Source organism: Macaca fascicularis, chromosome 10, assembly GCF_037993035.2.
Source record: "Macaca fascicularis isolate 582-1 chromosome 10, T2T-MFA8v1.1".
In the NCBI taxonomy this organism is placed as follows: domain Eukaryota; kingdom Metazoa; phylum Chordata; class Mammalia; order Primates; family Cercopithecidae; genus Macaca; species Macaca fascicularis.
The window spans coordinates 11,965,072-11,989,364 of NC_088384.1; the positions used below are offsets into that span (position 1 = coordinate 11,965,072).

The 24,293-nt window shown below is 57.0% G+C and overlaps 1 protein-coding gene across 1 annotated transcript in view; it reads right to left on the reverse strand.

Annotated features, from left to right (window-relative positions):
* Positions 1–24,293, reverse strand: part of CACNA1I (calcium voltage-gated channel subunit alpha1 I) — a 135,105-nt gene that overhangs the window by 13,021 nt on the left and 97,791 nt on the right. The window contains 19 exon segments of the mRNA XM_065522096.1: positions 2,937–3,007; positions 3,886–4,019; positions 4,652–4,761; positions 6,004–6,155; positions 6,698–6,890; positions 9,167–9,256; positions 11,539–11,664; positions 11,921–12,047; positions 12,620–12,804; positions 13,364–13,432; positions 13,711–13,834; positions 14,674–14,774; positions 15,112–15,591; positions 16,221–16,423; positions 17,097–17,190; positions 17,682–17,837; positions 17,984–18,101; positions 18,417–18,602; positions 19,235–19,386. Coding sequence (XP_065378168.1) covers positions 2,937–3,007; positions 3,886–4,019; positions 4,652–4,761; positions 6,004–6,155; positions 6,698–6,890; positions 9,167–9,256; positions 11,539–11,664; positions 11,921–12,047; positions 12,620–12,804; positions 13,364–13,432; positions 13,711–13,834; positions 14,674–14,774; positions 15,112–15,591; positions 16,221–16,423; positions 17,097–17,190; positions 17,682–17,837; positions 17,984–18,101; positions 18,417–18,602; positions 19,235–19,386 — 2,871 coding nt within the window.

Below are 24,293 nucleotides of genomic sequence, written 5' to 3' on the forward strand. Positions count from 1 at the left end.
ACACAGCTAGTAACTGGTAGGACAGGGGTCCAGACCCAGCAGGCTGGGCCCAGGATCTGTGCCCACAACCTGTGCTACACACCTTGTGTGGCTACCAAGGTTGAATGGATGGATGAATGAAGGGAAGGGAGAGGGCAGGAAATCTCAACACTAACATTAGCTCCTCTACGAAACCACCGAAACGCACTTGTCCCTGTCACTATCATCTGCTGGTCTGGGAAATCTTCAAGAACAGGAACACAGCTGCACGAGGTCAGATTTGCCTCCTCGGGCCAGCACGAGGCCTGGCCATAGAGAGGAGGGAAGGCAGGAATCACGCAGGCCCGTGGACCCCAGAAGGCTCTGCAAACCCAGCCACCCCCGTCCCACAGCTCCTGTGGGAGAAAGCGTCCCAGATTCCAGACCTAGTTCAAATCTATCCATGCACTGGAGACCACCTTTAACTCATGCTATGGATAAGATAAGGGCTCAACCACATTCTTGCCCTAGAAATGAAATCTCTCTTAGAACCCTCAGAAGACCTGCGTGAAGAGAATCAGAAGACGTTCACATTAACTGCTGAAAAGTAAACCCCGTTAATCACCACTCCTCAAGTTTCTCCTCTCCACTCCAAAGAAGGGTTTCCTGGCCAGCCGTTCTGCACTGCTAGTGGCTAATTAAATGATGTTCCCTTCATTAATAAAACAAGCACTTACTGAGCGCCTGTGAGGCAAACTGTAAAGCCCTAACCGCTGAGAAGGATCTGGCGTGGTCGAGGCCCTAGGAAATCAGCTTTGTGCTCTGCGCAGGCCGGGGCTGGCAGCGTCTCTAAACCAGGATTGCCTTCAGCTTTTCTCTGTCCCCTCCCCACTGTCAGCATCTCAGAGCCGGTAGGGTTGTGGCAGCCTCCTCACCAGCTTCCCTGCCTCCAGCGTCTTCCTCCAATCCACTCTCCTCCCAGCCGCCAGAACCACCTTCTCAAAAGCAGCTCTGGCTGCAACCTCCCTTGTCTAGAACCCTCCTGTGGCATCCACTGCCTGCAAGATAAAGCCCGACTTTGCTTCCCTGGCATTGAAGGTGTGTTGTGACCTGGCCCCCTGGGACCCCCTCCCAGCCTGATCTTCCAACCCCGCACACTCCAGCCACACAGAAAACAGCCCCACAGTGCCCTGACTTATTATTTTCCCTCTGCAGGAAGGACCCTCTGTCTTTGCTTGGAAAATGCCTCCTCCCCATCCCTCAAAGCCCAGTCCATGGGTTACCTCCCCTGAGAAGCCTTCTCTGATGCCTCCTCCCTCTTCTTGGGGCAGAGCCTGGTGGGGAGAGGCTGAAGTTTCATTTTCTGAGCACTTTACATAGAATCGAGGAAATGGACAATGTCCATGCAACAGCATGAGCAACAGCAAATGGAATTTGAGGGGTCAGCACCATTTCATGGCTAGTGGCACTTGGCACATGCTGCTTCTAAAGTGCTGATACACTTGTAATGACTACCATGGGTCTCCTGCTGGAGGCTGGGATGTCCTGAACATCTCCATGTGCTGAGCTCCATGCCAGCTCTGTGCTGGATTTGGGAGTCATGATAGGACTGCCCGGGGCTCAGAGCATGGGGAAGGGGAGTGGGAGCAAGGAGGCCAGGGAGGCCAAGCCACACACCTGCCATCCCCATCCCTAGCAGCCTCTTACAAGGCACTTCCCATGAACCAGGCTTCTGAAGTGCTTCATAAGCTTTAACCATCTGAAACTTCACCTCTGCCCTTTGAAATAAGCACTTGAGGGAGCGATGCTTCACCACCATCCTCATTTCACAGGCAAGGAAACTGAGGCACGAAAAGCTAAGTTGCATGCCCAGGGCCCAGACTTTGCTCTCAGGCATTATGGCCCAAGTCGGGGTTCCAATCTACTTCTTGTCTGCACAGCCTGCAGCCCACCATCACTCCCATCTCCCATGGGACAAAGTCCCCTGAAGGAATTTAGTGCTAGGAAAAACCACGTCTCTGAATGAATGCCCTTGCTTTCCATCCAGACCATGCCACTTTCCCTTTATACCTAGGCTGCTGGGAAGCTCACACCAAACTCAGGAACAGAACTCACCCATGTCCTTAGCCCCACTCCCCGAAAGAATTAGCTCTGCTTCCACCTTCCCTGGGCTGTTAATCTTGTATCCTCATTTTTACTGTGCAGTATCTGTGCCTTGTATTTTAAGGTGTCTAAAGTTCCTGATGACTCGATGAATCATAATGAATAAATAAATGTGCCTGAGGGTCATCACAGCAGAGGCCACCCTTAGGGGAGGGGGAAGAAGAGCCTCAAGCAGTCCAGACAGCAAGGGAGGGAAGGACTGGGATTGCAGAATTCCCAGGAGGATGAAAAAGATGCCCTCTGTGGTCCTGATCACATCTCCCTTTTCACTAACCACGGGGTGGGGGTAAAGCAACTTCCCTAACTTCTGAGATCCCCACCTGGGTCAGTGTCTCATGCTGCCCCTCCTGGAATGCCATCTCGGAACTTCCCCATCCACACTGCCACCTTCTTCTGCCAAGCCACCCTTGGAAGTCAAGCTCAAAGGTCCCCTTTCCTAGGCTGCCTTTCCTGATCTCCCCAGGGAGTGTCTGGCAGTCTTCTCTCCCTGGAGCATGCTGGAGGTCCCTCCCCACATCTCCCTGAAGTATCCATCTCCCTCCACCAGCCTGGGGCAACCAAGGGCACGATGCGGACCCTGAGTGCATGCGCAGGGCTGGACACAGAGTGTCACTGGCAACCACATGGTGAAGCCGGAAGAAACAGGCAGAAAGGGACTCTTTCTGCCTGTCAGCCCTCGGCTCAAAACGCATCCCCAGAGACAGCATCTGCCCTGGCTTTGGCAGATGTGAGAAGGAATATCAGGGCCTTCATGCCCCAGGGCCCAGCCTGACACCAATGAGCCCAGGAGGGCTGCCAGAAAGAGTGGCTCTTACCTGGGGCAAAGCTTGCACCACCGTGTCCAGCAGGGCCCGCATCCCTGTGGCCATCTTCAACAGCTTCAGCACTGTGGGCGAGACCCAGCCCCGCCCACTCAGCCCCGGGCCGGTGGGGACGTGTGTGTGCACGCGTGTGTGCACGTGCGTAAACTCGGTAAAAGAGCACATGAAGGCACGTGCAAGCAGAGTCCGGCTCTCAGACGCCACATTACAAGAATGTGGGTGCAGCCACAGGGTGAGTGGGGCATGCACAAAAACATGTGGACACAAGGCGTGGGCGTCACTGTAAAACAGCCCCCGAGAATGGGGCATTCTCATGGGAACTGAGGTCTATGAAGTGTGTGAATGAGTGTGCCATGAACTGTCACAGGCACAAAGGACCAGCGTGAGTGGCCACATCTCTTCCCTTCCCCTCTCGATAAAGAGGACTCTGGCATCACTCGCTGAGTTTCTGGCAGGCAGAAGAGCAGGAGGCACCTGGGCTCGCCCTGAGGCAGGAGGCTTTTAAAAGAAGTGTGGGAACTAGCTTGAGGGGAGGAGAAGGGTCTCTGAAGACCGTACGTCCCAGTCACTGTGATTGAGAAACGCCAGGGAGGAGCTGGAGGTGTTTCACATCTTCCCAGTTGGACTGGGTTCCTTGCATCACACTCTGAGACTGGACCCCATGGGTCTGACGTTATAAGGAAGTGGGAGTGTGTATCCATGTGTGCTATGCAAAGCTGTCTGCGTGCTGGGGGAGGTGTGTGCACACAGAGGGTGCATGCGTGTGTGCTGGCTGTGTGCCTCCCGGCTCCTGCTCACCCCTGCTCAGCAAGGAGCCCACCATGCCCACAAACTCCTGCCCCCACCTCTCCCCACCCCACTCCTGTGTGCTCTCATCAGGCAATGAGGAGTCTCATCCTGCCCCTGCTTGCCCCCGTTCCCTGTCCCACCCCTTGCCCCTCACCTCTGGCGATGCGCAGAACCCTCATGATGCGGATGATGGTGGGGTTGATGGGCAGGGCTGCATTAATCTCTATCTCCTCCAGTGTGATGCCCATGACTGACAGTAGCACAATGGCCAGGTCCAGCTGGTTCCATCTGCTCAGCCGTGCATGGGAGGGTAGGAGCGGGCATGAGGAGGATCCCTCTGGTTCAGACACATCTTAGTAGGGGAGTATCCCAAGTCCTCAACCTTCTATTGTGGCCCATTGGGCTGTGTGGCTGCCCTCCCTTACTAGCGCCTCCTAACGCCACTGGGTCCAGGCCTGTCTCTGCTCCCCATAGCCATCACTTCCTCAAGCAAGGGGCTGATCAGGATAAACATCTCTAGCCTCCTGCAGGAAAGGAGGCATGGACTGTGACTTCCAGGTCTAACCTTGAGCTGGCTGCTCCCTCTGTCTGGCCTTAGGCTAATCCACCAACTTCTTTGAGCCTCACTATTCCCTTCAAAAAGGAGTATTAGCATGAGGCAGACCCTGCTCTGCCTATAGGGTAGAAACAACCTACCAAAGATGAACTGAGAAGGGCCAAGTAGAATGCCCTGCACCCATCAGATGATACCATAATCATTTCCTGTTCAGAGCTATAAGCAGCAGCTGGGATGCCTGTCCAGTGCCTAGATGCTTACTGGTTCCCCTCTTCAGGCTGCTCCAGACTTCCCTAAGGGTCAGGACTGCTTCCTCATCCTGCAGTCTACCCTATTACTGCCCTAACCCAGCCTGGCCACTCACCGGTCCTTGAAGAAGCGCCTCAGACCAAATGCCACCAGCTTCAGCACAGCCTCCAGCACAAAAACAGTGGTGAACATATAGTTGCAGTACTTGAGGGCTGTCTCCAGGGACTATGGGGGAACAAAGAGAAGCATGATCCAGGGCACATGACCAGCTCCAGAACCTTCCTCCACTCAGAAAGTCTCTGCCTTTTAAGGAGAGAATTTAGTCCATTTACTTTTAGCATAATTATTTATATGCTGCTTTTATTCTTTCCATCTTAATGTGTGCTGTTTATTTTATGTTGTTATTCCTTCTGTTTCCTTTTTCCTATTTGTGTGTATCTGGTCCAGTTGGTACCTTTGGAGGCAATATAGGGTATTAATGAAGAGCTACTGAGCCAGACTGCCTACATTTGAATCCTGGCTTAGTGCTCACTCCAAATTCACCATATGATGAGTAAGTCATTTCATCTTAGAAAGCTGCTATGAAAATTAAATGAGCTAATAATTCAGTGCTGGACACAGAACAATACTTGGTAAATGTAAACCATTATTCTTTCATTTTTTTCCTGTTAATTTGGAAGTTCCATAATTATTGTTTCATTTTGCCAATGGTTATCTTTCTTTTTCCTGTATTCATAATATTCCTCTCCCATCATTTGAAATAAGGTATTAATTCCACACCTGGAAGCTCTGCTTCCCTCTTCTTCCCCTCCAACTCCATCAGGGTTTTTAGAATGCACTTGCTTCTCACATGCCCCTCACATACCCAGTCTGCAACAAGCTGGGAAATGGTCATCCTCATCCACCACCAGTGTTTGCCTGAAATGGTCCTTCCACCCTTTGCATAGTCTCCATATGCCCAGGTAGTAATGGAGGCTACCTGGTAGGCTTTGAATGCAATTCTAAGTTCCAGACCTGGTTCCACTACGTATGGCTGAGTAATTTTGGCAGCATATTTAAGCTCTCTAAGCCTCAGGTTCCTCACCTATAAAATCTGGACAAATGATTCCCCCTGCCAGCCTTAGGATTGCTGTGAGGATTAAAGAGTTCATACATGTAGTGTGCCTTGCAAAGAGTCAATACTTAACACACCACAGTCATTGCCACCCATGTGCAAACCACGGACCAAATGTTGCCTCCCTGACCCACCTTCCCTCTGACCCTTCCCTTCCAGACCCTGAGCTTCCTGAGGGCAAGCTTGTCCGGCACCTCCTCCCATTGCAGTGCCCAGCATAGAGCCCAGCATGGAGGGGCTGCTCACATCCTGCTATCAGCTAACCCCTTCCCTACCCTATCCCTGGGGTGGGGTCCTGCTGAGACCCCACCCTCACCTTGTAACCTTGGGCTGGGAGGCAGACCAGGGCTCACCGTGGGCTGATTGTAGTGCTCCAGGGACATGGTGACCACGTTGAGGCAGATGATGAAGGTGATGAAGATGTCCAGGTAGTGGCTGGTGCACATAGAGTGGATGAGTAGTCGGGTGTGACAATAGGTGGCATAGTAGGGCAGCCGCTGGGCCTCTGCGGGTGGTGCAGGGGGAGTGGCACAGACCACAGAGGGTTAGGGTCAAGGGAAAGGGCACAGAGCACAAAGGACAGAAAGGTGGAGGAAGGGGAGGGGGCAAGGAGGAAGATGTTGATCCACCCCAGGCTCTGGAATCAATGTTAGATCTCCACCCAGCCAAAGCACCATGACAGAAACTGTGGGGAAGGGTGACAAAGAAGGCAGGACATTCATTCTCTCCATCTACCCCAAATGAGCTTGTGGCAGGAGCTCTGGGCCTGCCTGCAGGGAGGGCAGGTTTCCCAGGCTCTGCCTTTGCCCTATGCGTGGACTGAACCCCCAACAGCCTTACTCAGGTTGGCAGTGGTGTCAGCCATTGGACACTGATGGAGCTCAGATCCCCCGGACAGAAAGATGCTGGGAGAAGTGACTGAGCCCTGGACACAGGGGCTGTATCATTTGTTTCCTTCCAGCTCCAAAGTCTCAGGATGCTGGGGTCAGGTCCAGGCAGAGGGGCCTAGAGCTGGGTGGCCCACACCCTCCACAGGCACCCACTCACTCCGGCGCTTCTTCTCCAGGCGCCGCAGCCGCTTCTCCTCCCGCCGCCGTGCCTCTTCAGCCTCCTGGTGCTGCCGGCACTTGTGGAAGTTCTCCACCACGACACCCACAAACATGTTGAGCACGAAGAAGCTGACGATGAGCAGGAAGGAGATGAAGTACAGCAGCATCCAGGGGTTGTGGTTGGTCACAGGCTGCAGGGGAGTCAGAGAGGGCTGAGGAGGCTGATCAGGCCCTACAGGGCCATGGGGAAGTGCCCAACCTGGCTGAGCCTCCATGGAGTGGGGATGTGTTGAGCCTGCCTCCAGGAAGGCAGCTGTGAGGTCTAAATGAGGCAGCAGGTAAGAAGTAAATACCCTGAGCATGACACAATATGGTCCTCAGCCAAGAAAGCCACCTCTCCCTCTCGGCTTAGCGGCTGCCTCCTGGAAACGTCTGTCTTCTTCCTCTCATTCACCTATCCATTCATTCACCTATGCATGCATGCATCCATCCATCTACCTTTCCTTCCACTCACTCACCCATCCATCCACCACCCATCCACTCATCCATCCATCCACCCACCCATCTATCCACCCATCCATCCACCCACTTGCCCATCCATGCATCCACCCATCCATCTACCCACCAGCCAGCCAGCCACCCATTCATCTATCTACCCATCCATCCATCCACCCACCCATCCACCCACCCACCCATCCACACACCCATCCATCCATTCACCCATCCATGTATCCACCCATCCATCCACCTACCAGCTAACCAGCCAGCCAGCCATTCATCTATCTACCCATCCATCCATCTACCCATCCATCCACCCACCCACCCATCCACCCATTCATCCACCCACCCATCCATCCATGCATCCACCCATCCATCCACCCACTCATCCATCCATCTATCATCCATCCACCCATCCACTCACCCATTCATTCACTCACTCACCCATCCACCCATTCACCCACCCATCCATCCACCCATTCATTCATCCATTTACCCACCCATCCATCCATCCACCCATCCACTCACCCATTCATCCACTCACTCACCCATCCACCCATCGACCCATCGACCCACCCATCCATCCATCCACCCATCCACTCACCCACCCATTCGCCCATCCATTCACCTACCCATCCACTCACCCATGTATCCATCCATCCATCCATCCATCCATCTATCCATCAATCCACCACCCACCCATTCTCCCACCCAGCCAGCCAGTCACCCCTCCATCGACACCTCCATCCATCCACTTTTTCACCCATCCAGAAATAAGGCAGAAAACAAGGTGGCCAGCAGAGAGGAAAACTTGGATGCATAGTTTCCTTGGTGGAATCCGTGTATGCATGTGCCTTGCAAAGAGTCAATACTTAACACACCACAGTCATTGCCACCCATGTGCAAACCACGGACCAAATGTTGCCTCCCTGACCCACCTTCCCTCTGACCCTTCCCTTCCAGACCCTGAGCTTCCTGAGGGCAAGCTTGTGGGGGTGAGGAGACAGAGCAGACAAGGAAGTAGAGGAAGATGCAGCCAAGCATTCTCATTCCTCCCAGCCAATACCACCACCCCCACATCCAGCTCCAGAGTCTTACTGGGTGGCACCCATGAAGCCAAGAACCAGGGGTCCATTATCAGCCTGGGAGTTGCACACATCCCTGCCTCCACCACTGAGTGGGCCCTGTCTTGAGCTAGGGAATCTTTCTGTTTCTTCTCTCAGTGACCCCCTCAGTCTGAACACAGCCGACCTTGGTCAGCCACACATCTTGCCTAAAGTCTCCACCTAGACCCAGAGGGATCCCTGCTCCCCAGGGGTCTCGGAAGCCAAGGCTGAGTCTCTTCCCTGACCTCCTCCACCCAATCCCCCTCCCAAATCCATCTTCACTCAGCAGCCCTCAGGAGGCTGCACTGACAAGTAGACCTGACAAGCAGGGACACCACTCTTGCTGTTAGCCCCTCACTGGCTCTCTCTGCCCTCAGAATAAACTTTTGCCCCTTGTCATTGCACACTCGGGGGCTTGCAGACCACCTAGCCCTACCTGCCTCCTCTCCCCATCTCCTGCCTCTCATTTTCTGCTCCTAGCCCCCAACTCCCAATTCCCTAAACACATCACACTCTCACCCTCTCTGTTCCTCTGCCAGCTGGCTCAGCCCCTCTTCTCTGCCTGCACTTGGTTCTCTACCCACCAGGCTCTGTGCCCCTCCAGGCAGGAGCAGCTCAGATGCCTCTCCACAAAGAGCAAGGGGGATTTGCCAAAGCAAATGTAACAATGACTTATGCTACCCAAGGAGTGGCTCTAATGGTGAATATTCAGGCCAAGATGTGAGGGGTGGGCTATGCTGACAGTGGGGAGACACTGGGGCTGTGGGTCTCGCTGGCACCAGTTTCAAATTCAAACCACTGGGCCCCAAGGACATCATGTCCCTCCCTGCATCAAGGCTTGACCTGGTCCCAGCTACACCCACCTGCTGGTCCACAGCGACAGCATCCAGTCCATTGTACATGATGTTCACCCAACCATCCTTGGATGCCAGGACAAAGAGGGACATCAGAGCCTGGGAGACATGGGGAAGGGGAATGCAGGAGTGAGGAGTGTGAGTGATGCCAGCTGCAGCCACCCTTCCTCAGCTCTCTGTTCTTCTGCCCCTGGGAGACAGAGGGACAAAGAGGTCTTCTCCATGTGACAGAGCTGTGCCCTCATCCAACAAACCTTTCCTAAGGAGGTACTATGTGCCTGCAACATACTCTTGTAGTTGCTGTTACAGAAGAAAAAGTGCTGGACCCACAGTCCTGGGTTTTGGTCTCAGCTCTGAAATCATCCAGCTGTGTGATCTTGGGCAAAAAAAATTCATGAACTCCTGTCCCCTCACCCACAGAATGGAGCTAACAAATACCTTTCTGGCAGGTGTGCTGGGAGGGCCAACTGAGGCTCAACCAGACGGTCCCTGCCATCCTTACTCCAGGGGGTAAGACACGTTTGCCCTAGCATCTGAAAACAGGAGCTCATGAGAGGCGTCAGGAACCCTGGGTCAGAGCCCAGGCTGTACCACTCACTGGCTATGTGATTTGAGGCAAGTTCCTCGATGTCTCTGGGCCCCTTTCCTCATCGGTAAAATGGCAATAATTCCTCTCCCTGGTTTGTAAAATTTTGAAAAGGAGGTGGTCCCCAGAACACAGCCACCCAAGGCTCCCACAGAGATGGCAGATCAGCATCCTCATGTCCCTTCAGTGAGGTCACATCTGGTTCTGCAGCACCGGCACCCAGCGCAGAACCTTGCATACAGCAGGTGCTCAGTAAAGGTTCTCTGAACTGAACTTGAGCACAGCCTCCGGTGCCATCCTTGCACCAGTAGTTAGTAGGTTCACAAAGGGTCCCATTTCACCAGAAACTGCCCGGAGGTCACATGTCCTACTCAGGACGCCCTCTCCCCAGGGCAGAGGCGGTCACACCCCGCTCTGTGCTCCTGCCACTGTGGGCCAGGACATACGGTTCTGGAATGAGTCTCTGGCCCCGCACTGGCCCCTCCTTCCCACCATCCAGATCACAGACCCCTCCTCTTCTCTTTCCAGGTGGGAACGGTGCCGAAGGTGTCCAGAAAGTGTTCACACCCAGGAGCAGGGAGGGCAGAGGAAGCCCCCCTGCCAAGGGCACAGGAGGCTCCTGCATTCCAAGGACCTGCCATCACTGTCCCTGTTGACAGATGAGGACACTGGAACAGAGGGTCTGGCACTTGTCTGAGGGCACACAGCTGGTAAGAGCCACTGAGGAGTCAGAGGCTGCAGGCCAGGCCGGAACCCTCCAGGTGGCTCCGAGTGCTGAGAACACCCCATGAGGGATTCCAGAAGAGCCTGGTGCCAGGTAGACCCAGAAATGCTCCAAAGGGGCGGGGCTGGCACTGGAGCAGGGCCCATAGGTGAAGGGGGTCAGGAGCATGGGCACAAAAGGCCCCTGGCGAGCTCCCCCTCAACTTCCTAAGACATCTTTTCCCCAGATGGGCAGGGGTAGTGACTGTCACGGTTCCCGACACCCTTTCCCTGGGCACTCACTGCCCCTCCAAGGCCTTGTGGCTCCCCTCTGAGGTGCCACTGGGGGGCAAGCCCTCCAGGGGGATCTAGCTGGAGACTGCCCATCAGCCAGCGGGGGACGAGGGCCTGGAGCCTGCTCCTTCCTGTGCGCCCTGGGGCAAGGCACACCTGCAAGTGGACATACCTGGCCTCCTGGGCAGACCCTGGAGAAATGAGAGCAGGGAAGGGGAGGCAGCCAGCCAAGGGGTCTCACCTGGGGCACTGCCCAGATGGGTCACGCCTGGCAGGCCCCCAGGAGAGGAAACCAAGGGGAAAGCAGACACCAGGCAGGGGTGTGCCTGTCGACAGAGCAGACAGCAGTGGGTGGGTGACAGGAGAGGGAACCACCCCGGGACCGCAGCCTGCCTGGCAGGCTGTAACATTTCCATTTCATAAATGAGGAAACTGAGGCTCAGGGAGGCCACACCTACAGAAAGTGGCAGAGCTGGATTCACCTCCAGGACTGCTTGATTCTCAAACTCCTGTCAGGGTCCCCTGGGTCGGGGGTGGGAGCCAAGAACCAATGTTCACAAAGCACCTACTAAGTGAAGGCGTTTGCTGGGCACTCTGCACACAGACTCTCTAAGCCTCATCCCACCTGAGAGGTGAGTGCTACCCTTACCCATTTTGCAGAATAGGAAACTGAGGCTTGGAGAGGAGAAGTCAGTGTCAGTCCTGGCAGTGCAAGACTGAAGCCAGGTCTGTGATTCCCAGAGCCACTGGCATCCAAGAGAGGGGAGGGTCTGATCAGGGCTAGGAGGGCGGTGCTCACCTGGCCCAGGTTGTCGAAGTTGTATTTGTGATGGACCCAGCGGTAGTTGGCGGCCATGCAGTCCGAGCGGTTGGTGATGTTGCGTGTGTCCACGCCCAGACAGTGGTAGAACTTGCCCTTGAAGAGCTGGGGAAAGGGGGCAAAGTTGGTGCTCTCACGGGTGAGGGTTGCAAGTCAGAGAGGAACCCGCCTCTCGATTGCATTTACTCAGCCTGTCTTGTGCTCAGTCATCTGGGCCCATGTCTGTCTCCTTCCCTGGAGGAGGAGCCCACAGCAGGCAAGGCGCATGAGGTTGGAATGTGGAGTCTCTCCCCTGGCTGTCTGAGACTTCCTTTTCCCCAATCACAGAGCCCAGTCCCTGCCCAGCCTGAGCACCCCTCACCTGAACTCCTAGGATGCCAAAGATGATGAAGAAGGCACAGCAGATGAGCACGATGTTGCCGATGGGCTTGAGGGAGGAGATGAGTGTCTCCACCACCAGCTTCAGGCCCGGCGCCCGGCTGATGACACTGAGGGCAGGGAGAGGCCAGGCACACATAATCCCTTGACCAAGAGGCAGCCCCTACTCAGCCCAGAGTCACCAGGGCTGAGCATCCCAGGGCATGAGCCCCCAGGGCTCACCAGGGCTGAACATCCTGGGGCATGAGGACAGTCGCCAGGAATGCAGAGAAAGCGGCCAGGCAACCCAGACACTGGCAGAGCAGGAGGCAAGCTGCACCCAGGCCTCAGACCTACAGCAGCAGCAGGGCAGCTGCCCTCACCCCTCACTGTGCCCAGCTCCTCCGGGTCCACACCACACCCTGGTCTAGGACTGATGCCCAGAGATGGCAACGAGCCACTCAGGGACACGCAGAGTGGGCAGCAATACTGGGGTCCAGCTTCAGCCCTGCTCTTCCAGCATGCCCCACCCCCAGGGTCTGCAGTCCCCTCCCCCGGGAACAGCTCAGGGTGCTTGGCACTCAGTATTGGAGGACCGAGTGGGCGGGAGGGGAGGGCGGAGTGACGGCCCAATTCCACCGACCCGTGGCTTCTCTGCACAGTGCATGACACCTTCCCCCATCCGCCAGGGAGGGTTCCTCACCGCAGGGGACGTAGGGTGCGCAGGAGCCGCAAGACTCGGAGGACCCCCAGGATTTTGGCTCCCCCGGCCGAGGCCAGGGACACCACGATGTCGATGATGGACACGAAGACAAGAAAGCCGTCCAGCACGTTCCAGCTGCTGCGCAGGTACGCCTGCTCGCCGAAGTACAGGCCCAGCGAGACCACCTGGGACAGGGGTGGGGCCGGGGTTAGGCAGCCGCGGGAGGAGCGGGTAGGTGGGCGGGGCCAGCCGGGCTCTGCGCGAGGAGGCGGGGCGAGGCCATGTCGGCTTCGGGGGGAGGGGGCGGGGTCCTGCAAGTGGCGGGTTTGGAGGGAAGGGGAGGGTTCAGGCCGCCCTCTGAGGGTGGGTGATGGGCGGGGACGGGGCAGGGTCAGGGCCCAGCAGGCCGCCCCGTTAGGTTCCCGGTGCCTCTGGCAAATCCAATTCAAAACTGCCCGCCCTGGGAAGCGCCCCAGACGGGATGCTTCCCCTGCGCCCCACACCTCCAGCAGGTGCCTCCATCACACTCAGTGTTCCCTGCACCCGTCTGTCTAGCGGGGTTGTGACTCCTGTGAATGGGGACAAGGCTGACCCCTTCTGGGTCGCGGAAGCCCAGCCCAGGGGCTGGTACCCAGAGGGGTGGGCTATGGGGCTACGAGTGGAATGAGGCCGATGGCAGGCGAGTGACAAGCTGAGGCAGGGGCTGACCCAGGGTCAGGGGCCCTGAGTAAAGCTGGGAGCTACCTTCAGTGTCATCTCGCCCACGAAGATGGCCGTAAAGATGTAGTTGGACACGGTGAGAAAGATGCGTTCCTGAAAGCATTGGGAGATACCATGGGCCCAGGGGCTCCCAGAGCTGCCTGGCCACTGGCCAGCATCTGCTTTGGCCAAGGTGCGTAGAGAAGAGGCTGCCACTTCTCAGTTCACAGAGGCTTTCCCCGCTCCAAAGGCAAACTCCCAGTTCCACCTCCCCCAAGGGCAAACTCCCTGTCCTGCCTCCCCCATGGTGGGAGGTCTCCCTGCCCCCCTCAGCCCTGGCAAGCTGTCCCTTGGCCTGGCCCCTGCCCTGCCCAAAGGCTAGAGCCACTCACAGTGCTGCCAGCCTCGATCTGAGGCCGCTCCAAGGCGATGGTGATGCAGTTGAGAAAGATGAAGGCCAGGACAACGTAGTCGAAGAGCTTGTGGGCAATAATGGTCTGACACAGGACCCGGAACCTGGGCAGGGTGGGTGGGGGCCGCCTGAGCGTCAGCTGCCTCCCACCCTGGCCAGAAGGAAGGCAGAGGGCCCAGGCAGAAGTGCAGACCAGGCTGGCCTCAAGGAAGCAACCCCTATCCTCTCCTTTGGCCACATGGCAGGTGCTGACTCTACACCTGCTCAGGGTGCCCACCTGGCGCCACCTCCTCTGACCACACACGCACACCATGAGGTCACCCACCTTGCCCTGGCACTCAAGGCTTAGCCCAGATCCCTGAGCCTCTCAGGAGGATACCACGTTGCCTGGTACCCTCTGCTTCTGCCCCAGGCCTTCCCTCAGTCTGCTCCCTGCCCCTGCACCAGGCTCCTCCTCTTCACAGCCCCTGATGTGCCTACTGGATTACCACCTGCCTCCACAGCCCAGCACAAAGGCCTCCTCCTCCAGGAAGCCTTCTGATGTCCCCTGAGATGCAAGCCATACAGGCTACTTGAGGATGGTTCAACCTGGTGCCCAGCACAGGGATGGCCTAGACTAGACGAGAGCCCAGGAGAGCCTGGCCACCAACATCTGTCTTGCCTAAAGTTCTCGCCTAGCCCAGGGGACCCCTGCTCCCCAGGGATCTTGGAAGCCAAGGCTATCTCCTCCCTGACCTCCTCCAGCCAATCCTCCTCCCCAAATCCATCTTCATCCAGCAGCCCTCAGGAGGCTGCACTCTCCCCTGGAGACCTCCACCTCTGGGCCAGGAGGGTCCGCTGTGGTCTGGGAGAGCACCACCAATGGCCTTGCCTGGCTCGCAGAGATCCGTCCCTCCCACGTCACCCCTACTCTAACCCTCACCCCAGGCCTGGCCCCGCCCACCTGTTCTCGGGAGAGAAGAGGTAGACAGACCAGTCTTCGCGGACCTCGCACCAGTCGGGCTTATAGACGTCTATCATCTTGCGGACGCGGAAGCACAGGGTCTGGCAAAAGGAGGATGGAGCGCCGGGGGTTAGCGATGCGCAGGGCTGCCGGTGTCCGCCCATGCGGCCATCCCGCCAGCTGGGGTCGCAGGGTCACCTGCGAACTCTCTGCCCCCCGGGGTCAGCCAGGGAGGGCTTCTCTCTCAGGAGCGGGCCCAGCTCAGGGGTGGGCAGTTCTGGCCCCGCTCCTGCCTCGCACCTGAAGCCCTAGCCGCTCCGGCCACGCCCCGGCCATGCCCCCCGTGGGCCCGCCCGCTGGGGCCCCGCCTCCTGTGGCCGCACCCCCTTCTTTCCTATCCCGCTGCACCAGGTCCCCTTCGGCCCGGTCCCCACTCACGTAGTCGATCTCCTCCTCATCCTCCCCGCGATCCCGGCGGTCGCCCATCTTGGTGAAGACGTCCTTGGCGATGCTGGGCATCCTGCCATTGCAGTCCTCATGCCCGGGGGCCGGGCCCGCCGCCCTCCAAGCGGCCCGGGGGTGGGCGCCCACGGTGGGCACCAGCTCGGCCAGGTCCACCGAGTCTCTGGTGTCGAGGGACAGTGTCCGGCGGTGGTGGCGGTGGCGGTGTGCCAGATGGGGCCCGTGATGAGCGTGGTGGGCGTGCGGGGCGTGAGGGGCGTGCAGGGGTGCGGGCCGTGGCAGCCCCTCCTCCCCGGCAACCTCGCAGACCCGGGCGCCGCCGCCGCGCTCCGCGGAGAGCAGGGACTCATGCTCGGCCGAGGGCGGCTTGTGCTTGAGGCTATTCCAGCTGGAGCGGCGGCTGGCCCAGGCCCCGCTGCGGCCCCACGGCCCGTAGTAGGAGCTCCGGGAGCTGGACTGGGAGGAATTCCCGCTCGGGTCAGCGCCCCACAGGCACACCCATGGGTGGGGCACCAGGTGCCCAAAGGCAGCCTGCACCCCCACTGTGGCTCTAAGAGGGTCACTCGCCTGGCCAGCGGGTGACGGAATGGATCCTAGAACTCCTCTCCCTGTCCCACCTCACTCCATCCACATCCATGAGGACATGGGGGCATGTCCACCTAGAGGTTATATCCCCTTCTGCCACCTCACTTCCCTTGAGGAAGGTACAGCAAGTTAGGGCCATCTTCCCATTTTACAGGTAAGGAAACTGAGGCTCAGAGAAGGGCAGTAATTTGCTCATTGTCACACAGCTTGGAGGTGGCAGAAGCTGGATTCAAAGCCCAGCTCTTTTTACCCTACACATTGCTGCTGAGATGAAAAGCCAGTTTTCTGCACCAGACCCCACTGGCACTGGGCATTCATTCATTCCTTATTGCCAGGTCCCGCTCTGGCACTGGCACCCAGGAATGCAACAGATATGGCCCCTGCCTGACTTTGGCTGGGCACCAGAGTCTGAGGCTGGACTGGCAGGTACCTCTCTTCAGGGCCCCTCCACACGTACCCCAGCAGGAAGTGCCCATCCAGAGCTCCCCACAAGGACTCACCAGGGAGCGCTGATCATAGCTCATCCTCCCCAGAGACATGACGCTGCTCTTTCGGGAGCCCAGGGCCACCAGCATAGGGTCCGGCTGCAGTGAGAGTCGGGGGGCAGGTCCCGCAGCCCCAGCAGGACCTAGGTGCCCACCCAGCGGGAGACTGGGGTCCAGGTGCCCATTGGGGGTCATGGGGATTGGAAAGAGCTTGGGATCTGGAGGAGTGAGATGGAGACAGAGGGAGGGACAGATGGCAGACAGAAGGACAGAACAAGAGCAAGGGAGCCACGAGACAAACAAACAAGGAAGGAGCAGAAATGGAGAGCTTTTCTGAGGAGGCTTCCTCTACCAGGAAGTCTTCCTGGTTGCACCCCATCACAGTGCCTCCCCTCTGCCCCACCTGTAGGGCTCTCAACTTTATTTAGGTATGTGTGGACCCCTTGCCTTCTGTGCTCAGGACCAGCCTGGCACCTCACTCCCATGCCCACAATGGGAAACAAGGCAGGGACTGTCCGCCCTGGTTACCAAGAAAGACACTGGGCTAGGGTTGGGGGATGCTTGTTCCAGGATGCCTGGTAGTGCCAGGCAAGACCAGAACCTGGGCCTCGACCTAAGGCCCTGAGGCTCTAACCAAGGGGCCCTGGTGTGTGGAGGGATGCGGTAGGCTGCAGCTACCCCTGTGCCTAGAATCCCAGGGGTCCATGGACGTCACTGACCTCTTTTTGAGATTTCACATTTTTTCCAATTATGAACATAAACAACAAACCATAGAAAAGTAGCAGTCCCTGAGCCTGGGCTTGAGGGCAAGTCAGACGCTGTCCCCTCTGCCCACCTGGATCTGTGGGGAAGGATCTTGGCCCTCTAGGTGACAAGCGAGGGCCTGTTTACCTCCGCTGCTGTCCAGGCCTTCCTGGAGCTTGTCAAATTCCTCCATATTGGATGAGCTCTGGTCGTCGTCCGAGTAGGAGCGATTGGCGTCACCCTGGGAGAGCATCCCTCATGTTAAAATGCCGGTGAGCCCAGCTCCTCCCTTTCCAGCTCCCTCCTGAATTTTTCTACAGGTGTTTCCGCCACCATTTTACAGATGGGAAAACTGAGGGTTGGAAAAGGGAAATGAGATGCTAACAAGAACCTAGGCCACAACCCTACATCTGCCTGACTGCAAGTATCCCAAGAGCCTCAGAGAACGGAGGGGGCAGGGCCCAGAGTCCCTAATCTTGGGGGATTTCGAATCTCAGAGATGGAGAAACCTAGTCCTACATCCGTGGGGGAGAGCAGAGATGGCAGATGCCGTTTCCATTTGCATGCTTCCTATGATGAAGAGCTCACCACCTCATCAGCAACCCCCTCCTTTGGGAACAGGTTGCCTGCTAGAAGTTTGAATCGCAGCCCTCCCCCATCCAGGCCACCTCTCCCTCGCCCAGTCTTTTGCAGGCCCTGTGGGGGTGCTTCCTCTGCCAAGACCACAGTCACCTCCGCCTGGAAGCCCTCCACCAGGATGGCCACCAGCAGGTTGAAGAGCACATAGTTGCCGAAGGTCATGAGGGCGACAAAGTAGAGGGAGGCCCAGGGGGAGGTGGAGGCCATGCCGTTGTAGAGCACGACGTTCCAGTCCTCCTGGGTGAGGATCTGTTGGGGAGACACAGTTAGCCCTGGGGTACCCCTAGTCCAGGGCTAGGCTCTCCAGGGAGGCACGGGGGCTGTCAGTCCCGCCCCTCCAAGGACTACTGTCCCATCGCTTCCCCAGCACATATGGACACACAGCGGCCACTCACCTGGAACACGGTGACGATGGCCCACAGCAGGGAGTCGAAGTTCTTCCTGTCAGGGACCGTGTCTCCAGTGTCCGTGCGGAGGCTGAACTTGCAGCCAAAAATGTGCATCCCAAGGATGCTGGGGAAAGGGTGGACGAGGCTCATCAGACTCACACGCAGCAAACTGCCCACCCACCTTGTTTCATTCCCAGTCAACTCAGTAAAACGCGGGCAGGGGGAGGCGGGGCAGCGTGGGTCCCATTTTACAGAGGTGAACACTGAGGCTCAGGGGGTCATGCTTGCTGAAAGCCACAGGGGACTGAGGGACGGTGTCAGCCTTCACACCCAGGTCCAGGTGGCTTTGTCCAGAGAAGCACAGCGGACCACATCCCCCAGGCTCCCGCCCACAGCCCTAGCAGGCCCTGAGGTATGGCCCCCAGCAGGGCAGGCTCACCTGAAGATGAAGATGAAAAGCATGAGCAGCATGCAGAAGGTGGCCACATTATCCATGGTCTTCATGAGCACCACGAGCTGGCGCCGCAGGGCAGGCATGAAGCGCACCAGCTTCAGCACGCGCAGCAGCCGGAAGGTCCGCAGCACCGACAGCCCACCGTCCGCCTGCCCCACTATCTCCCAGATGCTGTGGCCCCACAGGGCAGGCCCAGGGTGCAGGTAGGAGGGAGCAGTAGGAGGCCGGGGGGGAGAGGAAGACAGAGGGAGAAGGGAAAACAGAGAGTCAGAGCTTCCGTTCATCCATCCATCTGACAAATATGTTGGATGCTGCTCCACGCAGCTAATCAGGGGCTCTTCACCTGGAGTCCATGGACCACCACCCCCACAAGAAATCTCTGGCTAGAATCCAGGAGCTCCGTGGATGTCACTGTCCTCTTTATGAGATTTAATGTGTCTTTTGGTTATGAATGTAAACAGGAAGCCACAGAGAATTAGCAGTACCTATGGCATTGTGGCAATCAAAGTAACTGATGTCTTCATGTCATGTGACAGCCGATGCAGCTGTTTCCCAATATTATTTATGCCCATCCCTTCCTTGGAATGATAGCAGTCACAGACCCGCTGCTAGATCGTGCTATTTAACTTTGCATAAATATGTTGCTAAATCACAAATGTTTGACTATTTCGATCATTGTTTCAGTGCAACGGGTTTCCACTGCCATCCTATGTCCTTTATATAGTGGCTGGGGTCTTCACATTAAATCCCGCCCCCTCCCCCCCAAGCCACTCTGCTGCCCGGGGGGGAGGGTGGAGGAGTACCTGATGATGACAATGATGCTATCGAAGATGTTGTAGGGGTTACGCAGGTAGTCGAAGAGCCCAAATGCCGCCAGCTTCAGGATCATCTCCAGGGCAAACATGCTGGTGAAGACCACGTTGCAGATCTCCAGGATGTTGGTCAGCTCCTCTGGCTGTGGGGCATTGGGGTGGGGAATGGAGACCCGGTCAGACCAGAGGGCAGCAGTGGATCCCCTCTGGACACCCACCCTGGCTGTGTGGCCTGGCGGGTCGGTATCCTCACCACAGCTCAGTCTCCCCACTGCTGCGTGTACAAGGCCCTGAGGGCCTCTCATCTCTGCTACCTCAGGGTCCTGAGAGGTCTGCTGAGATGGTGAGACTTGGGGGACCCCACAGGGCTGACCTTCCACAAATTTGGAAATGAGGCTTGTAGTGCACCACGAGGGAAGTGTTCTGATACCCATTTCACAGATGAGGAAACTGAGGCTTGGAGGCCAGCCTGAGATCACACGGCTAAGATGCAGAGCAAGACAGGAAAGCAGGACAGGCGTCGCCAGAAACTCCTTGTTTGCCCACGACCCTAACCCGTTTAGTGAGCACTTACCACATGCCAGGAACTGTTCTATATATTTTACAGGCATCACTTCACTTAGTCTCTCATAAGAACCCATCTGCAGGCAGGCAAGGATGCGGGTTTACAGGACACCAGTCCCTTGCCTGAGGCTGCAGAGCTAACAAGTGGTGGGGCCAGGATTTGAACCCAGGCAGCCTGGCTCCAAGACTCCTGCCCTTAACCCCTGTTCATGCAGAACTTCTCTCTCCCCTTCCCAGCACTGGCCGTCTCAGGACCAAGGGTGGCTGGGGACATCATACCCCATGAAAGGAGGATGGACACAATGTACCTGCTGCATGCCAGGCACAGTCCTGCACACACAGCACCCGTGGTGGCTCTCAGCACACCCGACAGCTCTCAGAGGAGGACATTCAGACCCGGGGAGGTAAGAGGACCTGCCCAAAGCCACTGGGTGGTCAGAGGGAGACTAACTCCTGCCGCAGCAGCCGCAGAGCCTCCCTCTGCTCCCAGAGCTGTTTACTCCCGGTTTTTAACTGATGTTCTGCAAATGGCATTGTTCAAAGAACCCCAGTATTTAAAGCAGGCCACACTAGAGGCCACGATTGGCGGCAGTGGGGGAAGTTAGAGGGGTCCGGGCTTGGTTTGGACATTAAGTGGCTGTGCGGTCCTGGGAGAGTCGCTTCCCCACTACTCTGGAGTTTAGTTTCCTTATCCATAAAACTAGAGGATCGAGTGAATGAACTAATTCATCCAAACCTCTCCTCTAAGGCTCCTAGGAGGCCCAGCCCCTTCGCTCCCCACCACGGCTTCCCCGGGACTGCTGAAGTGTCTGGTGTGTGCTCACGGTGGTGCCAGGTCATCCCTGCCTGAATCACAGAGACGGGAAGCACCGTTGTTGAGACCTGATTTGACGCCCAACACAAGTTAGCCTCTCTGTTTCACAGATGGAGAGACTGAGGCTGGGAAAACTGGGAGGGGGAATGACTTGTTCAGAGCCATCCAGCAAGGACGTGGCAGGGCAAGGCAGGGGACTGAACCAAGCTGGACTCCAAACTGCTCTCCCATTACACCACACAGGGACCACAGCCGAATTCATTCATTCATTCATTCATTCATTCCTGCATGGCCAAACTGCTCTCCTATTACACCACACAGGGACTGCAGCCGAATTCATTCATTCATTCATTCATTCCTGCATGGCCAAACTGCTTTCCCATTACACCACACGGGGACCGCAGCCGAATTCATTCATCCATTCATTCATTCATTCATTCATTCCTGAATGACCAAACTGCTCTCCCATTACACCACACAGGGACCACAGCCGAATTCATTCATTCATTCATTCATTCATTCATTCATTCCTGCATGGCTGCCACAGATTTGAATGATATGATGTGCTGGGCTCATGCTACCAGGGTGGGCAGTGGTGAGGGAGTCAGGGCACTGTCCCTGCCTTTGAGAAGCTCATGTTCTGGGGGCAAAGCCCAGTAAACCAAGTTAACAAACCAAGCTGGTGTGTGCTGATGACAGGAAAGCAGAGGGTGGCTAGGGGAGCAGTGCTAGTGGGGTCAGGAGGCAGCGACATCTCAGCAGAGACCTAAAAGCTAAGAGAGAGCCGGTGGCAGGGAGCAGAGAAGGTTGTGCAGGCAGAGGGCCCAACGGGCTGGGAGGTGGGAGAGCAGAGGACCGAAAGCAGGAGCCCTCTCCATCAGCAACAGGGAGCTGCAAGGACCTGACTCTAACTCCATGTGGGTTAAAAGGACGATGAAAAAAAAATAACCCAAGCACCAGCTTCCAGCCTGGTGCCTGGGAAAACTAGCAAAACTGCCAGCTCCTCTCAAGCCCAGATGAAAGGAGAAGGCCCATTTCCATCTGTAATTACATCTGACTCAAGAAGTCGTCCCAAAAGAGGAGTGGGACCCTGAGAGGGACCCTTGGTGGGGAGGGCTGAGGCCCAGCGCCCCTGGCTGAGCCAGGGTCCAGATGCTGCTCAGAGCCAGCAATTTGCCAGCCCAGTAAGCGATGTCCGCGGAGATGAAAGCTGTAGATGCTGACACTCCGTGATGATGACCAGCTGGCTCTGGCCACACGCGCCACACACGCACTCCCACCGGGGATGCGGGGAGCCACTGCCATCCAAAAGGTCACCCCGCGCCTTCTCCTCCCTCACAACAGATGTTTCTCCATTCAGCGCACCTGTTAATCTTTTTCTAATGGACCATCCATCACTCCTGCAAGCATTTCTCTGGGACAGAGACACACAGATGAAAATAGACACAGCAAGTGGGAGCCCGAGGAGGAGGGGACGTAGAGAGGAAGGGGCAGAGATGGACATAGACAGACAGACAGACAGACAGATACAGACAAGGGAGTGAGGGGCAAACGTGGGGCATGGAGAGACGGAGACATAGAGGAAAGCAGAGACACGGACGTGAAGAAGGACCAGGACGACGAAGCAGTGACACCATGAGAATCATAGATATGGCCAGAAAGAGACACAAAAAGAGCAGGCAGACAGACAGTCGGACAGACAGACAGATGGCAGAAAGGTTGCTGGAGGTGGCGAAGAGCACCCAGTGAAGGCGGAGGTGCTGAAGGGCTGAAAACCAGGTTTAGCTGGAGGCAGGAGGTAGGGGGCAGCAGCGGGAGCCTGCAAGTCCCTTCCTGACGCAGATTCAGGTGGCACCAGGCTGCCCAGCCTCTGCCGTTGCTGTAGGGGTAGATAAGGGTGTGCAGAAGTCAGCTGGCCACCGGGAAGCCCTCCAGCCCAGCGCCATCCCCATCATAATAATGGCAGCTAGCATTGATGAGGCCCCTCCCATGGGCCGGGTGTGCTGAGCACGCCCCAGGCATTATCTCCTCTCAACCTCACGCCTGTATTGTCCCCATTTTACAGACAGGGAGCCTGAGACTCAAAGAGAACTGACTGCCCAGGGTCATGGCCAGGCTGTGTTGAAGTCAGACCTCAAACCTAGGTCTCCTCCCTCTGGCCACATCGCCACCTCCATGGCCCAGGTGCCTTCACCGGCCCCGCTTTTCTGGTGAGGCCCCAGTTCAGCACAGATGTGTCATTTGCTTGCAAGCCTTTCTGGGCTCCTCATTGCCCTAAGGATAAAACCGGCTCCAAGGTCCTCCTGAATGAATAGCCCTCCTGGCCTCCTGCACTGTCTGCACAGCCCCTTGTACACATCCTTCTCGAGGACTTGGGGTCCTTTGGGGGGATAACTATGTTCCTGGTCCCTCTCCCTCTGTCTCACTGATGAACTCCTAGTCATCCTTCAGGATCTGTCACCAGTGCCGTCACCTCCAGGAAGCCTTCTGTGACTGCTGTCCATGTTGGTGTCTCTCTCCCTTGTGCCCCTATAGAGCTGGAATGTCAGCCACTAAGCCACTCCATCCTTCACTTCCCAGAGTCACCCCAGACCTGGGTTGGCAGTGACTTGACACGTCAGGGGCTGCTGAAGGGAGAATAAAGCCAGCTTCGATCCAGCCACCGATTCAGAGGCCTTGAATGCAGTCCCCTGGGAGCTGGGGCCAGTAACTATAGCCTGGCCTGGGGTCAGCCCTACCCAGGAGGCTCCCCACACCCTGCCCTGCTGCCCATGCTCCCCAACCCTCTGATTTTTGTTCTCCAACTTGGTGGTTAGCCTCCAGCTCCAGGACATGGGGCTGCAGGGCAGCCCTGCCCAGCTCAGGAGGAGTCAGGGCCTGCACAGGTGTGTGCAGGAGAGAGAGAAGCTGAGACAGACGCTGCTCCTACGAGCAATGCCTTCCTCCAGTTCAACTGTCCACAGCTGACCTCAACCTCTGGGAGCCCGGCTCTGTCGCTGCTCACCCTGGCACTTTGGGCAAGCCATCTACCTTACTGGGCCTCGGTTTCCCCATCTGCTTGGTGGGGATAAGATGCTCCCCCAGTCTGCCCCACAAGGCTGCTGGAGGATCACACCAGGAAGAACAGTGATGCAATGACAGCGGTGACGATGAAGGAATCAGGCCTCCCTGGAGAAGCCTGGCCACCCCAGCTGACCTGTCCCACCTGCCCGTCACACAGCCTGGGCTACCCAGAGGTGGGAATTTCAGCCCCATTTCACCACTTCATGAGTCACACACAGACCCCTGCCTGGCCGACCCCCACCTCACCCATCCCCTCCTTCTAGGCCAGGCCCTGCAAGAAACAGCATCTGCTGCCATGAGGAACCTCAATGAGTAAGCTGTTCTCTGGGTAATGCCCCCATGATTCCAGCAGCAGTGGCCACCCTAAAGGCTTGAGTGCCTGCAATCTAACCTGTCATTCGAGCACCCTGTGACCAGGCCCAGGGTCACTCTGCTCCACTTCACAGATGTCACACCCTTGCCTCCTGCCCCTCAGTGTCACAGAGCTCCCTGCCAGCCAGAATGGGGTATAGGGCAAGGCCTCCCATGCTGCCTCCCCTGTGGAGAAGGGCTGAGGGAGTTCACCCACCCTCTCCTTCTCTCCTTCTCTCCCTGCACCCCCCTTGGAAG